This window comes from Ipomoea triloba, chromosome 5, assembly GCF_003576645.1.
Source record: "Ipomoea triloba cultivar NCNSP0323 chromosome 5, ASM357664v1".
In the NCBI taxonomy this organism is placed as follows: Eukaryota; Viridiplantae; Streptophyta; class Magnoliopsida; order Solanales; family Convolvulaceae; genus Ipomoea; species Ipomoea triloba.
The window spans coordinates 32,116,468-32,130,985 of NC_044920.1; the positions used below are offsets into that span (position 1 = coordinate 32,116,468).

Genomic DNA, 14,518 nt, shown 5'->3' on the forward strand with positions numbered 1-14,518 from the left:
ACATACATATATATATATATATATATATATATATATATATATATATATATATATATATATATATATTACTAGCATTGTAGATTAGGCTTTATATGCGTAGACTCGTCCAAAACAATCAATTTTCCAAGAACCAAGTATAATACATCACCACTCATATATTAAATCAACATTTTCATAACCACATACATATTGTCAATCATCAAAATAAATTTTTCTTAAAATAAAAGGGCAAGCAATTAGGAGAAAATCCACTTACTTGAAATCGTAGGATACCTTCCTAGAAAATCCTCTAACCTTGATTGAAAGGTCCTACTCCTTCTATGACACCAAGACTTGCCCCTAATTGAATAGCTCCAATGAAGAATAGAAGAGAATTTTTTTTTTCTTTGTTGGTGTTTTTCGGCCAAGAAGGGAAGAGGGCAAAAAGAAGATGGAACTTCTCCTTATTTATCTTTAGGTAATGATGGTAGGTGAATGAGTGTTAAAGGTTAGGGGTTTTAATACCAATTAGAGTTACTAGTCAAAAAGGAAAAATGAAGAATTGAGGAAAGTTAGGGATTTATTTGATTTGAAATCATATAATATTAATACTATAATATATGTATAATAATCAATTCATAATAAGATACATATACATATATATATATATACACACACACACACTACATATACTATAACACTAGAGGTATATACGTACCACACATATATATATTTATAAATATGATTGTATATTTATGTAGGTATATATCATATAGATTGATATATAGGAGTAGATTATAACTATGAATATAATATAATAAATAATATATCAACTAGTTGTCCAAATGAATAAGGTTCATGATTTCAATGGATATGAACATGAGAGTAGATTTCAATGAACATAGATTAGAAACCAAATGAACATTGAGGAAGAAATAGGAATAACTTTAGAATTTCAATGGATAAAATTGGAGTTGAAAATCTCGGGTGTCACAATCTACCCCCCTTAAAAGAAAGCTTCGACCCCGAAGCATCTTATCTTAAATCTAAACCGTTAAATCTAATCATTATATACCAACTAAAATAATAGATCACGGAGTGAAGTGTTAAAAACCTGCCCTCCTTAAAAGAAAGTTACATCACCGTAACTTGAACAAATACCTAAGTGAAACAGATAGAGGCAACGAGGTACGATACATAAACAAAATTTTCATACCATGCTTTCAATTAACAAAATCTTAAAACACTTTATGCACATACCTGGAGAATGCACATCCACAGGGTGCAATAACCACAACCAATAACATGCACATAACATATCAAATAATCAATTAGGGAAAAATAAATTAAACTCACAACCTAACCGCATAATACAAACTTAAGTACTAGTCCTATTCCTAGACTTCCTTTCCCAAATTATTAACTCATAAAATTCCAACCTAGGCTCTATCACAGCCTAGGCTCCCAAAGGTTCGAACTGCTCTGATACCAATTTGTAACACCCCCATTTTTCAAGACCAAATTTATACCAAATTTTCCTTAATTTTTTTTCTTCAACCAAATGAATATAACAATTCAATTTATTCAATATCAAAACTGACGGTAATAATGTGTTACCGGATATATTATTTGAATGTTATGATAGTACAATGTTTGAGTGTAGTGCTCAGTGTACAAATGAGTTCAGTATGTGTTTTGTCTAAGTTCAAGTGTCGTGTCTGTACTTTGCGTTGTGAGTCTTTTTATTTCCTTCAGCTCAGTAATGGAGCACTAATGCTCAGGAGCTGAACGTTGGGCATCAATGCTGAGGAGTTGAACCGTTGAGCATTGATGCTGAGGAGTGAGGTGTCTTGGGTAGTTTGAACGACAGTCTTGAAAATGTTTTGGGTCCTGCCAATGGTTCCGGGTCGGGTACCCAATTACCCTGTCACCAGCCCCCCACTCCCTAGCTAGCGAGAATGACTGAGGTAGCTAGGGAGTAATAGCTTGGCACTTGTGCTGAAAACTTGGTATGTTGGATTCTAGAAAAAAATATTACTGGATGGAAATTTTATGGATTTGTGGAATATTTCCTAATTTTTCTGTGATTTTCTTTCCTTGTATGGGTCACCTTCTTGTGTATATAAGAACTCTCCCAGACTTTGTGTCTTCCATCCTTCCTCACCACGTCATTCTTGCCATGAGTCCAAAGAGAGCAAGCGTAGGGATGAAGAGGCGCCGGTCGTCACGCCTGATGGAGCTGGCCAGACGCGAGATGCTGAAGCAGAGGAAGGCAGGCGGGCACGAAGTCGGGGATACCGTTTAGGACCCACTGACCATTCTGTCAGATGGGGAAGCGGAGAAGAATGTGGCGAGGCAGCCGAAACAAGCTCCTGTGGAAGAGGGTATGGCCATCGTTCTTGTACCCGAGGATGAGCTCCCTTTGGCAGCGGAGTATCCCAAGCCCCCGAAGACCTAGATTTTGAGTAGTGATTGAAGAGCTAGATATTGAGTGGTAGTTTGAAGTGTAATGGCTTTGAATTAAATGAAATAAAACGTTTACTTCGAATATTTTGTACTGATTTTTTTTTTTTGCGTCCTCGGCACGAGGCCAGGCCTCCGTGCCGAGGCGTGACCTCGGTGGTGGCCGAGGTTTTTTTTTTTTTTTAGTTCAGCTCCCATAATTACCCGGAGTAATTGAGGATACGAACTAGCAGGATTCACTTAGGGAATCCTTGGAATCTTGAAAATATATGGCGGGATTTGTTTAGGAAATCTCGTTGATTTTAAGAATATTGGATTTCCTTATACAAAACTCTAGGGTTTTGTATAAAAACCCCTCATCCTTCTTTTGTAATCGTCTATCTTGCAGTCTTGCTTTCAACTTCTCTAGTAAGTCCAAAATTTTTTTTTACGTTGCGTCCTTGGCACGAGGCCAGGCCTCCGTGCCGAGGCGTGACCTCAGTGGCCGAGGTCACATCCATGACCTCGATGGCCGAGGTCACGGACCGATGTTTTTCTTTTTTGTACTATTTTTTTTTACTGTTGCTCAGGGCTTTTGTTTTTGTTTGTTTTTCTCTTTTGTTGTATTGATAGGTTGGTGATCATGCCTACTAACCAGGTTAGTTGCTCTATTATGGACTTAAATTCATACACTAGGTCTTCCGATGATGAATCTTCATCTTACGATAGTGAGGATACATCGACCCATGATGATGACACCGAGGACACTTCCTCTCTATCTTCCTCTCCTTCCGAGCATGTCACCGTAGATCTCGATCCCCCCTCTCCTAATTCAACCATTGGTCTTAAAAGGAAGAGGCACAATGCCTCGTATTCTCCCTTAGATATCTCACTTATTGAAACTATCCGAGCTCATCTAAATTCTGACGAAATATATGATATCCAAGGTCTAGTGTGGGAGAATGTTAGCATTGTCGTACCTGGGCATGATGTTAGCATCATGGAACCCCCCAAACCATCATTTTTTTGTGTTCACCTCTTGTCCGTGCAGTTAGGGCTAAGGTTTCCCCTCCACCTTTTCCTGGTTGAATTTTTGAATTTCTACGAAATAGCCAGGTCAGCTTGCTCCAAATGGTCATCAAGTTATTGCAGGATTTCTTTTCGTGTGTCACCAGAAACGAGAGGAACCCACCTTAGGTCTCTTCTAGTCTTTGTTTAGAATCTGTAGGTCATCTGGAGAGGGTAAGGGTTTCGTGTGTATCTCTGCGAGGCCCCGTGAGCAGCTTTTTAAGGATCGCCCCTCCTTCAACAAGGATTAGAAATCCAAGTTTTTCTGTGTCTCCCTAGGTACTCCATATCCTTTTGTTGTCCAATGGGGAACCCAGGTTAGGCGCCATCCACCCTTAGACAAGAGTCGAGATATGCGTAGGAGGGTAGAGAAACTCCAGGAGGGTGGTCCGTTTAAGGTTGTCACACATACTTCTGAGTGGGCGCTTGGAGATTTGGGGTTTAAGAGGATTCGGCCAGCTGCCCTTAACGCACCCGGTACCCCTCCACTATCCACGGTGTTTCGTTGTTTCTTGTAATTGTGTTTGGTTTTTTCTTGTAATTGTTCGTCATAACCTGATATTTTTGCAGGTGTTATGTCATCAAAAGGTGCTATATCGTCAAAAGCTGCCCGGTACTTGTCGCAAACTGGACAGAATCCATCCAAGAGAAGCAAAACTAACAAGAAAGGGAAGAAGAGTCAGGCATCACCAGCTGATGGAGGAGTTGATGGAGGAGCCTGTAACTTGACGCCTCAGCCAACCAGGTCTTCAGCCCAGCCCTCAGCTCGCACTTTGGATGTAGATCCCTTGCCCGAGGGATCTTCCGCCCAGCCCCCCGAGCGAGGGGAAGCCTCGTTAGTGCCACCTCCACGTATTCGAACCAACTTGATCCGGCTTGGTATGGATGTGCTTCCTGGAGAGTTTATAATATCAAGTAGCCTTAGCGCCCCCGAGTTTATTCACCGCCTCGTCCCTCCAGCGGATGCGGAGTTTCTTGAAGGGCAGGATTTGACTGTGTTACTGAGCGATATTGCAAACAAGTGATGGAGTCTGTGTTGGTGGGGCAAATTCTTCACTCTCAGTACGAAGCTATGTTCCACAAGGCTATTGAAGAAAGGAAGAAACTCAAGGGGCACATACTGTTGCAGGACCAAGAGCTTAAGAAACTACGGGCTGACAACGCTGAGATGAAGAAGCTAAAAATTGACCATGCAGCGTTAGTATTGGAGCTGGAGGAAGAACGAAAGGAGCATGGGAAGATAGTATTGGAGTTGGAGGAGGAACGAAAGGAGCATGGGAAGACTCTAGTTGCTGTTAAAGAAGCACGAGAGACTTACAAACAATCCGTTGAGTTCCAGAATGATGTTAAAGAGTTTATGAGTACCCTTGAAACTGCAAAGGAGTTCTTTGAGTCCGAGGCGGGCTGGGTTGCACTCGAGGCAGAGTCTCAGTTAGCATTTGATCTTGGAATGAACACCATGCAGCAACACATCTACCCGGTGCTCAAGGAAAAAGATCCTGATTTTGATCCGCTGCCTATGGGCTTGCCCAAGATTATGAAGGACCCTGATCCTAAGTCTCACCACATACTTATTAATGAGGATGAGATTACGGCTGATGTTGCTGATGTTGCTTACTCGAGAATGTCTCACCTTTCTGATCGTCCTGCAAACACCAACACTGCTGCCCAGGTTTCTATTGAAGGCATAGTTGCTGAGGATCCCACCACTGCAACGGAGGATGCCTAGCCCATTTTATTTTTATGTTATTCGTACTTGTGTTGTTTTTTGAATACTAGCTTCGTATTGTTTTTGAATACTAGTACACTCGTATTGTTTTTAAATACTAGTTTCGAATTATTTTCATGCCCAACTTTTTTTTTCGCTTTTGACTTCGGTGCTGGCCTAGGTCACCCGCCGAGGTCACGGGGTGACCTCGGCGCTGGCCGAGGTCATGCCTCGGCACAGCGCCGAGGTAAGCTCAAAAAAATATTTTTTTTGCAACTCTTATACGACAAGAAAAATAGAATTTTATTCAAATGGGTTGGACGGACCAAGATTAAGCAATTTGGACAGACCAGGACTGAACTTTCTACTGATAAAATTTTGTAAAATGTTCTGAATTCCATATCCTATCAATCATCCTGCCCCTGCTGTCATCAATTTGTAAGTTCCTGGTGAATCACCTCATCTATAATATACAGACCCTCCCATTTTTTCGCGAACTTGCCTCCTTCGAAGGGTTGACTGGCTTCTCTCCTTCTTAAAACATAATCACCTACTTGGAAGTACCTGGGTTTAGCTTTGGCGTCATGATAGGACTTCAATTTTCTGTTGTAGTTTTCCATCCTACAGAACGCAGCTTCTCGCCTTTTATCTATGAAATTGAGATCGGTTCCCTGTTGGATCTCATTTTATCCTGCCTCGTATTCTTCCAACCTCCAACTTGGTACCATCACCTCTGCTGGAGCTCGAGCTTCGAACCCATAACTCAATGCGAACGGAGTTTCACCAGTAGCCCTCCTTGGCGTTGTGCGGTAGGTCCAAAGAATGTTGTCCAGTTCTTCAACCCACACCCCGCCAGCTGCATCCAATTTCCTCTTCAAACCATCAAGGATGGTTCTATTGGCATTTTCTACTTGACCATTCGCCTGGGGGTATGATACCACCACCCGACTGTGCTTGATGCCCCATTCCGTCAAAAATTCTGAAAACTCCCTTCCTTCGAATTGGCGTCCGTTGTCAGTGATTACTTGAATGGGGATGCCGAAGCGGCATAGTATATTTTTCTCTACGAACTTCTTACATCTAGCTGTTGTGATACTAGCTAGAGGTTCAGCTTCCACCCACTTGGTGAAGTAGTAAATGGCCACAATAATATACTTCCGGCTTCCCGAGCCCTTCGACCAAATCTATTCCCCACCTTGAGAAAGGAATTGTTGTACTCACCGGAGTATAATTGGTTGCAGGTTGTCCTGGTAGTGTCTGAAACTCTTGACACTTGGGGCATCGCCTGGCGTATTCTGCGCAATCCTTCAACATCTTTGGCCAGAAGAAACCTTGCAACATGATGCGTCGAGCTATGCTGTACGCCCCCTGATGCGCGGAGCACACTCCTTCATGGACTTCTTTCATTATCAACTCTGCTTCGTCAGGGTATACACACTTCAACAGTGTGTCATTATAGGATCGTTTATATAACTTGTCTTCAAGTATCACGTAGCTGGGCGCTCATAACCTTGTCAGCTTTGCATCTTGCTCGTCCAATGGTAAAGTGCCATCCTTCTTGTACTTTGTGATGTGGTCAATCCAACATGGCTCTCTGGTTTGCACGGGGCAGACCCAGGAGATGTCGATGCTGGATGTCTCCAAGTCCTCAACCCGAGCAATCTTGCAAATGTGGCCGGGGATCCCAGTGCTCAGCTTGGAGAGCATGTCAGCGTCAGCGTTCTGCTCTCAAGGTACTTAGTGGATTTCATATCCCTCGAATTCACGCAAGGTTCGCAGCACTGCGTCCCTGTATCTTTGCATGTTTCCTTCATTGGCCTAATACTCCCCGGTCACATGGTCGACCACTAGCTTAGAATCACATCGGATGCGAACTTTTTCTGCTCGTAATCCTGTTGCTAACCGTAGCCCGTTTAGGAGGGCCTCGTATTCTGCCTCATTGTTAGATAATTTGAAGTGGAACCTGATTGCATAGTAATCGCGGAATCCTTCTTGGGTGATGAGCACTATCCCACCACCGCAACCTTTACTGTTGGACGAGCCATCCGTAGATACTGTCCACCATCCACCATCTTCATTTTCCACCTGCTCCGTTACCTCACGAGCTGTGCATTCCACTATAAAGTCTGCAAGGGGCTTGACCTTTGATGGCGGGCCTTGGTTTGAATTCGATGTCGAATTGGCTGAGGTGCATGGCCCATCTTGCCATCCTAGCAGAGTTAGTATTTCGTAAGAAACTCCCCAATGGTTGATGTGAGAGTACATGGATGGGATGAGCTTGGAAGTAATGGGCCAACCTTTTAGAAGCGGTGACCGCAGCGAATACTATTTTCTCTACGGCGGTGTACCGTAGCTCTGCCTCGTGTAGAGCTTTGCTCACATAGTAATTGGGACGTTGAGTCTCTCCTTCCTCTTTGACCAGCACGGAGCTGATCGCACCCTGTGACACACCCAGGTATAAGAGTAAGGTTTCACCCGCCTCTGGTTTTGCAAGCAGTGGCGGGGATAACAAATATTTTTTCAAGTCGTCAAAGGCCGACTGACATTCTGGAGTCCATTCAAACCCCTTACTCTTCTTCAATATCTAAAAGAAGGGGAGGGATCGTTCGGCCGATCTGGACAAAAACTGACCCAAAGTCGCCAGGCGACCATTGAGTCTTTGGACTTCTTTTATGGACCGCGGGGGTTCCATGTCAAGAATGGTTTTCACTTTTTCTGGGTTTGGTTCTATTCCATTTCTAGTAACCATAAATCCCAGGAACTTGCTCCCATTAACTGCAAAGGTGCATTTTTTGGGGTTCAAGCGTAAATTGAAATTCTTCATAATAGAAAATACCTCGTTAAGGCCTCTGCGGCTTTTGACAATCATGTCGTCTACATATGCCTCCATGTTTCATCCCAGCACTTTTCCAAACAACTTGGCCACCATCCGGGTGTAAGCAGTGTTACAAAAATCCCGCCTAGGCGCCGATTAATCCCCGCCTAGGCGCTAGGCGTTGGTCGACCGCCTAGCGTATCACATTAAATGGTGGTCTAGGCGGCTGGGCGGCTAGGCGACCGCCTAGGCCGTCTAAGCTCCGCCTAGGCCGCCAAAGCACCGCCTAGGCCGCTTAGGCGCTGACCGCCTACGCGTCGACTAGACCGACTAGGCCTTCTAGTCGATCGATTAACTATTGTTCTTTTTTTTTAATGGGTTATTTCACTCAAAACAACATCGTTTTGAGCGAAATAATCCTAAATTGTACAAACTTTAGATATTTTTTAGGTTAATATTTAATATTTTAGTATTAACTATTAAAGTATTAAATAATTTATAATTATTAGTCTTTAAAAAATTAAAAATACTTAAACAAATTTTTAAAAAATAAAAAATAAATTAAAAAAATACACGGACGCCTAGCCGCCGATTAATCCCCGGCTAGGCGTCCTAGGCGCTAAGCGCTCCCCTAGAGCCTAGGGAGCGCCTAGCGATTTTTTCAACCATGGGTGTAAGTTGCGCCTGCGTTTTTTAGGCCGAACGGCATGACCAAGTAACAAAAAATGCCTTCTGAGGTGGTGAATGCGGTCTTCTCAGCATCTTCCTTGTGCATGAATATCTGATGGTACCTACGGAAGGCATCCATGAAGCTCATCAATTCGCATCCTGCCGTGTCATCTACCAACTAATCTATGTTTGGTAAGGGGAATCGATCCATAAGGCAGGCTCTGTTGAGATCTGTATAATCCACGCACGTTCTCCACGTGGAGCCTTTTGGGGCCAGGACTATGTTGCTCAACCACTGGGGATAATAAATCTCCTTGACATGTCCTGCCTGTGCCAACGCGACCACCTCGTTCTTCATGAAGTCCCTTCGTTCGGCCGACATGTATCGCTTTCTTTGTTGTACTGGTTTCTTGGTAGGGTCCACGGCCAACTTATGAGTTATGATGTTTCTATCGATACCTGGCATGTCTTCTGGACCCCACGCAAAAACTTCTTTAAATTGTCGGATGACCTCGACTATTTGAGCTCTTAGCTCTAGCGCCAACCGAGCGCCAATCTTTACCACCCTATCCGCTCGTGCGGGATCGACCACCACATCTTCTGTTTCAGATGCAGGCTCGGCGCGGGCCAGCCCTCCTCTTCTTTCAGCACTTTTTCTTCAATGGTGTGGACCAGCAGATCTTTCTATCCAATTTTATTGCATGCTTTAACGTAACAGCTACGAGCTGCTCTTTGATCTCCTCTCGCAACTCCTATCCCGTATGGCGTGGGAAATTTCATGCACGGTGCTCCATCAAAATTATCGCCTTCAGATCCTCCAAAGCTGGCCTCCCTAGTATGATGTTATGGGCACATATGAGTTTCACCACAATGAACTCCATGTTTATCTTGGAGGTGTTGGGGCTCGCGCCTATCTCCACTGGTAGTACTACGGATCCCTCTGTCTCTATTGAATCTCCAGTAAAACCAGAAAGTGGAGTCCGTACCTCTTTGAGCTGATTTCTGGGCAGTCCTAGTTTGGTGAAAGCGTCGTAGTACATCACGTTGACTGAGCTTCCGTTGTCTACGAGTATGCGATGCACAATGCTGTCGTTGATCTCCATCTTGATTACCAACTCGTCTCGGTCGGGCAGTGGACCTTCTGGGAGATCATCATCAGAGAAGGTAATGGCTTCCCTCCTCTGCTTTTTTCCCCTTGGAAGGCTGACCACCTCACCTACATATAACTGGCGACTCCATTTTTTCCTATCTGCTTGTGTGTCTCCACCTGCAGGACCTCCGTAGATAAAGTGTATGGTCTACTTCTTGTGTTTCCTGGGCTCTTCTGTGTCTTTGTCAGAAAGATCACGCTCTGTCACCGTGACTTGGTCGTGTTCCCTTTTCTTACCACTCGAGGATGATGGCTCGGAGCTGTCATCCTTTTTCCAAACGTTTTTTGGTAGATTGCGCGGAGGTTGTTGCTGGCCTGACTTTTGCTGGCCTGACTGTTTGACGAACTGTCTGAAATATCCCCTCTGGATGAGTTCCTCAATCTGGCATTTTAACACGTTGCATTCATCAGTATCATGGCCTACCTGCCTATGGAATCTGCAATACTTGGATTGATCCGCATTTGGGGAGACTTTCATGCACTCCGGCGGAAATTGCACGATCCCCATATCTTCAGCTTGATTTAGGATTACGCTAACCGGGTGAGTTAACAGTGTTAGATGTCGCAATGGGATGAGGCGAGGTCAGTCGTCTCTTCCCTTCTTTGAGGGTGGTTGGTTTGGTCGTGGTGCCTGGCTGGGCGGACCAGCTTTATCAGGTCGCCCACTCTTTCGTCTTTCCTCCTCATCCTTCTTTATCCTGTTAGCCTCCTCTACGTCTGCGTACCGGTTGGCCGTTCTCATGAGTTCTTCATAAGAGCGTGGGTGGTGGGCGTTCAGTTGTTTGTGGAAATCGCCTGACCTCAGTGCTTGGATGAAGATGAGAATTGCTGCCTTCGAATCGAAGTCATATACGTACGTTGTTGACTTCTTTTTTCCATTTGCTTAAGAAGTCTCGCAGGCTTTCTCTCTTGTCCTGTTTTATCCCGCAGAGATGCGAGAATGGTTTCTTATGTTGTATACTTCCCGAGAAATAAGACAAGAAACTTTTGGATAGTTCTGCAAAAGTGTGAATTGATCCGTCTGGGATTGTGTTAAACCAATCTTGAGTCGTTCCATCCAAAGTGGACAAGAACGCTCTGCACATGATGGCATTGCTTGCCCCAATCATCACCATGGCTGCCTTGTATCTTGTCATGTGGCACGCGGGTCAGAAGTGCCAGTGTAGGCCTTGATGGCGGGTAGTCGAAATTCTTTTGGAAGAGGAACTTCCATTATGTCTGGGGAGAATGGAGCGGCCATTCTTATCTCCGGTTCTGGTGAGTGTTCTCTTGCTTCTACTTTCTTCTCCAAATCATCTATCTGTCTTTGGAGTCTTTCAACCAGGTCTTCTTGTGATGTTCTGTGTCTAGTGGAGTGACGCGGAGCCAATCCACCAGATTCGCCCATCCTTTCTCCAGGTGGTCGTTTGGTTACTGCCTTGCCTGCTTGGGGACGGGGACCTCTATTGGAGGATCCTTGCACCCCCAGCCGATCTCGGATAGATCTAGAAGCCGGTTGTTCTCGAATAGATCTGGAAACTGCCGGGCGCTGCACTGGACTCCTCGGCTGTGGACCGCCGTCCTGTCCTTGAGTTCTGTCTTGTCTTGGAGATTGTACTTCCTCCTCCAGAGGAGGCGGTGGCAGAGCCTGGCCTTGCATTCCTGCGACAAGTTGGCCCATTGTCGTTGCCGCTTGTTGGATGACCTACGCTACTGCAAAAAAGTCCACCGCCTGGGCGGGAGCAGTAGTTGCTGGGAGGGGAGTGTGGCCACCACCATGGTTGTTGTTGAGTTGGCTACGGAGGTCACCTTCTCTGCGGTGATTGTTGTTGAGCTGGCTGCGAAGGTCACCACCGCGGTTACTGTTGAGCTGCTCACGAAGATCGCCCGAGGGGTGACCCTTGTTCACCTGACGAGGAGTATGCAAGCTGCTGGATCCAGATTGTGTCATCGATCAGGATGAGATGAACTGAGTGGTTTGTGATTTTGTGAAGTTTGCCTGAGATCTGATCTCGCCTCTCAATGAAAGCACCAATGACGGTAATAATGTGTTACCGGATATATTATTTGAATGTTATGATAGTACAACGTTTGAGTGCAGTGCTCAATGTACAATGAGTTCAATATGTGTTTTGTCTAAGTTCAAGTATCGTGTCTCTACTTTGCATTGTGAGTCTTTTTATTTCCTTCAACTCAGTAATGGAGCATTAATGCTGAGGAGCTGAACGTTGGGCATCAATGCTGAGGAGCTGAACGTTAGGCATCAATGTTGAGGAGCTGAACGTTAGGCATCAATGCTGAGGAGTTGATCCGTTGAGCATTGATGCTGAGGAGTGAGGTGTCTTGGGTAGTTTGAACGACAGTCTTGACAATGTTTTGGGTCCTGCCAATGGTTCCGGGTCGGGTACCCAATTACCCTGTCAAAAACACCTAATGAGGGTGGTACCGCCACACTAGTCATCACAAGACTAATGTAAGGCTAAACAATCCATAATGAACAACATCAAATATAAATTCTAAAATAAACTAAGCCCCGAAGAACTTATTACATATTCTCCACCTACTACATTCTACTAGCTAGCGCTCTCTTCAACTTCAAGGATTTCCTGTTATTACAGAAATTTCAAAACAACACAATAAAAAGATTTGAGCAATTAACAATTTTTAAAATATTAGCCATAAGGCTCAATTCCTCAACTATTCCAAAGATCATATATATATATATATATATATATATATATATATATATATATATATATATATATATATATTATAACAAAATATAATCCACTTGTATAGTAATAATTTAATAAAACGCACTTATGGAAGAACAATATCCCATAAAGGGAACAAACAATATCCCGTAAAGGGAACAAACCATATCCCGTGAAGGGAACAATCCATATCCCGTGAAGGGAACAATCCATATCTTCCATAAGGTTTTTATATTATTATTTTTATAAAGATATATTTCCAACCATCATAATCATTTTAGCCCTTAGGCTCAAAACTCACTTGTTCAAGAATAAAATACACACTCCACAATTTATCAAACTTTTTCCCACCATTCAAAAGATAGTATTAATTTCATTTCTTTTCCACCAATACCAAAAATTACATCAATGAATATTAAGGAAAAGAAATCTCACTCAACACAATTCATATATCCAAACATCCATAAAACCATCTTATGTACACAAAGTATTCATGTACACCCATTATAATTTCCATTATTATAAAATACCTCTAAGTACATAACAGTAATACAATTAAAGTATAATTTTAAAATATACTCATACACACGTATTAATAATTTATTAAATATATAAATCTCTACCATATAGAATACACACACATCCGATCTTAAACACATACGTATATCTATAAATAAAATTCATACATTTATTATTTAATTTAAAATACTATTCTAGCTTAGTACAAAATTTATAGCCCCAAAACAATAGATTATTTACTATTACATACAATATGTATTTACACATATGTACGTATAATCCAGAAACAAATAAATTTATATATATATTTATTTTCAAAACATATTTTTCCGGTCATTCATATCCACAAAATTTTTAATAAAAATAAATTCTATATATATATATATATATATATATATATATATATATATATATATACATATATTGAAGTACGTATACCCATATTTATATTGTTTTTCTCATAGAAATAAGCATAAATAGGACTATACTTGAAAAAAAAACTCATTTTTATATATCTATTCATTCTCGTGCATATATACACATAGATACTACCCATATACACACACACATATATATATATACTATATAGTAATATACGTACATACATATATATTGAATATATGTATATATTTATAAATAAAACTTTTTCCAAGTATCCATAGCCTTTTTTTTTTAAACCATAATTCTTTTGAGAAAATTTTTCCAGAAGATCAACAATGATCAAACCACAATTTTACACAAATCTCTACGAGGCAAAAACGTTTAGATGGACATAAAACTTACCGTAAATGCTTATTTCTACCCAGTTCCTCTAAACCTTCAATTGCTCATGGGCTCCTCTTCTATCACCCATCACTAGACATGCAGGATCACTTAAATCTTTGAGGAGTGTTTAAATAAGAATGAGAGAATTCTTTTTTATATATATACTTAGTGGGACGGCAATTTGTATGCAGAAGAAGGAAGAATTTTTGTTTTCTTTTATTTGCAGATGAAAGTATCGGCTAAGGGAAGAAGAAGAAAAAGGCAAAATCATCTCATCCTCATCAGTATATGACTTATATAAAATAAAGAAATAACTTATTTAGAATTAAAACTTAGGTAACTTCCAATCATAATAAATTTTGATTCAAAAATAATAAAGGAAAAGATACTACATATATATTATATATACACGCTACTTTCATATAATATATATGTTGCTTTCATATATAAAATTATATATTAATATAATACATATATATATATATATATCCACACGTTACACTATATATATGCCTATTTCCATACAGTACTTTATATATATGATTTATCTATGGAAGGAATATATAGAGTATATATATTTATATATCATAGTCTACCCGTACACACATATATAACATATATATATATATATATATATATATATGCCCATCCAGCTATTAATATATATTAAATAAATATATCTTTATAACCTACGTACACAAATTATAGTA

At 41.5% G+C, this 14,518-nt stretch overlaps 1 protein-coding gene and 1 long non-coding RNA gene across 2 annotated transcripts; both read right to left on the bottom strand.

Moving 5' to 3' along the window:
• Window positions 1-9,457: 9,457 nt before the first annotated feature.
• Window positions 9,458-10,339, bottom strand: LOC116020581. Its single transcript, XM_031261050.1, has 2 exons — window positions 10,069-10,339; window positions 9,458-9,948 (listed from the first exon to the last, which is right to left on the bottom strand). Exons 1-2 carry the CDS (start codon window positions 10,337-10,339, stop codon window positions 9,458-9,460), a joined length of 762 nt encoding a protein of 253 aa, XP_031116910.1.
• A 1,506-nt stretch (window positions 10,340-11,845) lies between these two features.
• On the bottom strand, window positions 11,846-14,041 carry LOC116018854. The gene is made up of 2 exons (XR_004098619.1): window positions 13,827-14,041; window positions 11,846-12,416 (listed from the first exon to the last, which is right to left on the bottom strand). It is a non-coding gene; the product is annotated as an uncharacterized LOC116018854 (long non-coding RNA).
• Between the last annotated feature and the right edge of the window lie 477 nt (window positions 14,042-14,518).

Bases quoted from the DNA above. Each gene is read 5' to 3' on its own strand.
- LOC116020581 (XM_031261050.1), bottom strand. From the start codon at position 10,339: ATGGGGATCGTGCAATTTCCGCCGGAGTGCATGAAAGTCTCCCCAAAT. The intron at 9,949-10,068 runs GTAAGAAAAGGG...GAGGTCCTGCAG, and splicing joins CGAGCCATCATCCTCGAGTG to GTGGAGACACACAAGCAGAT.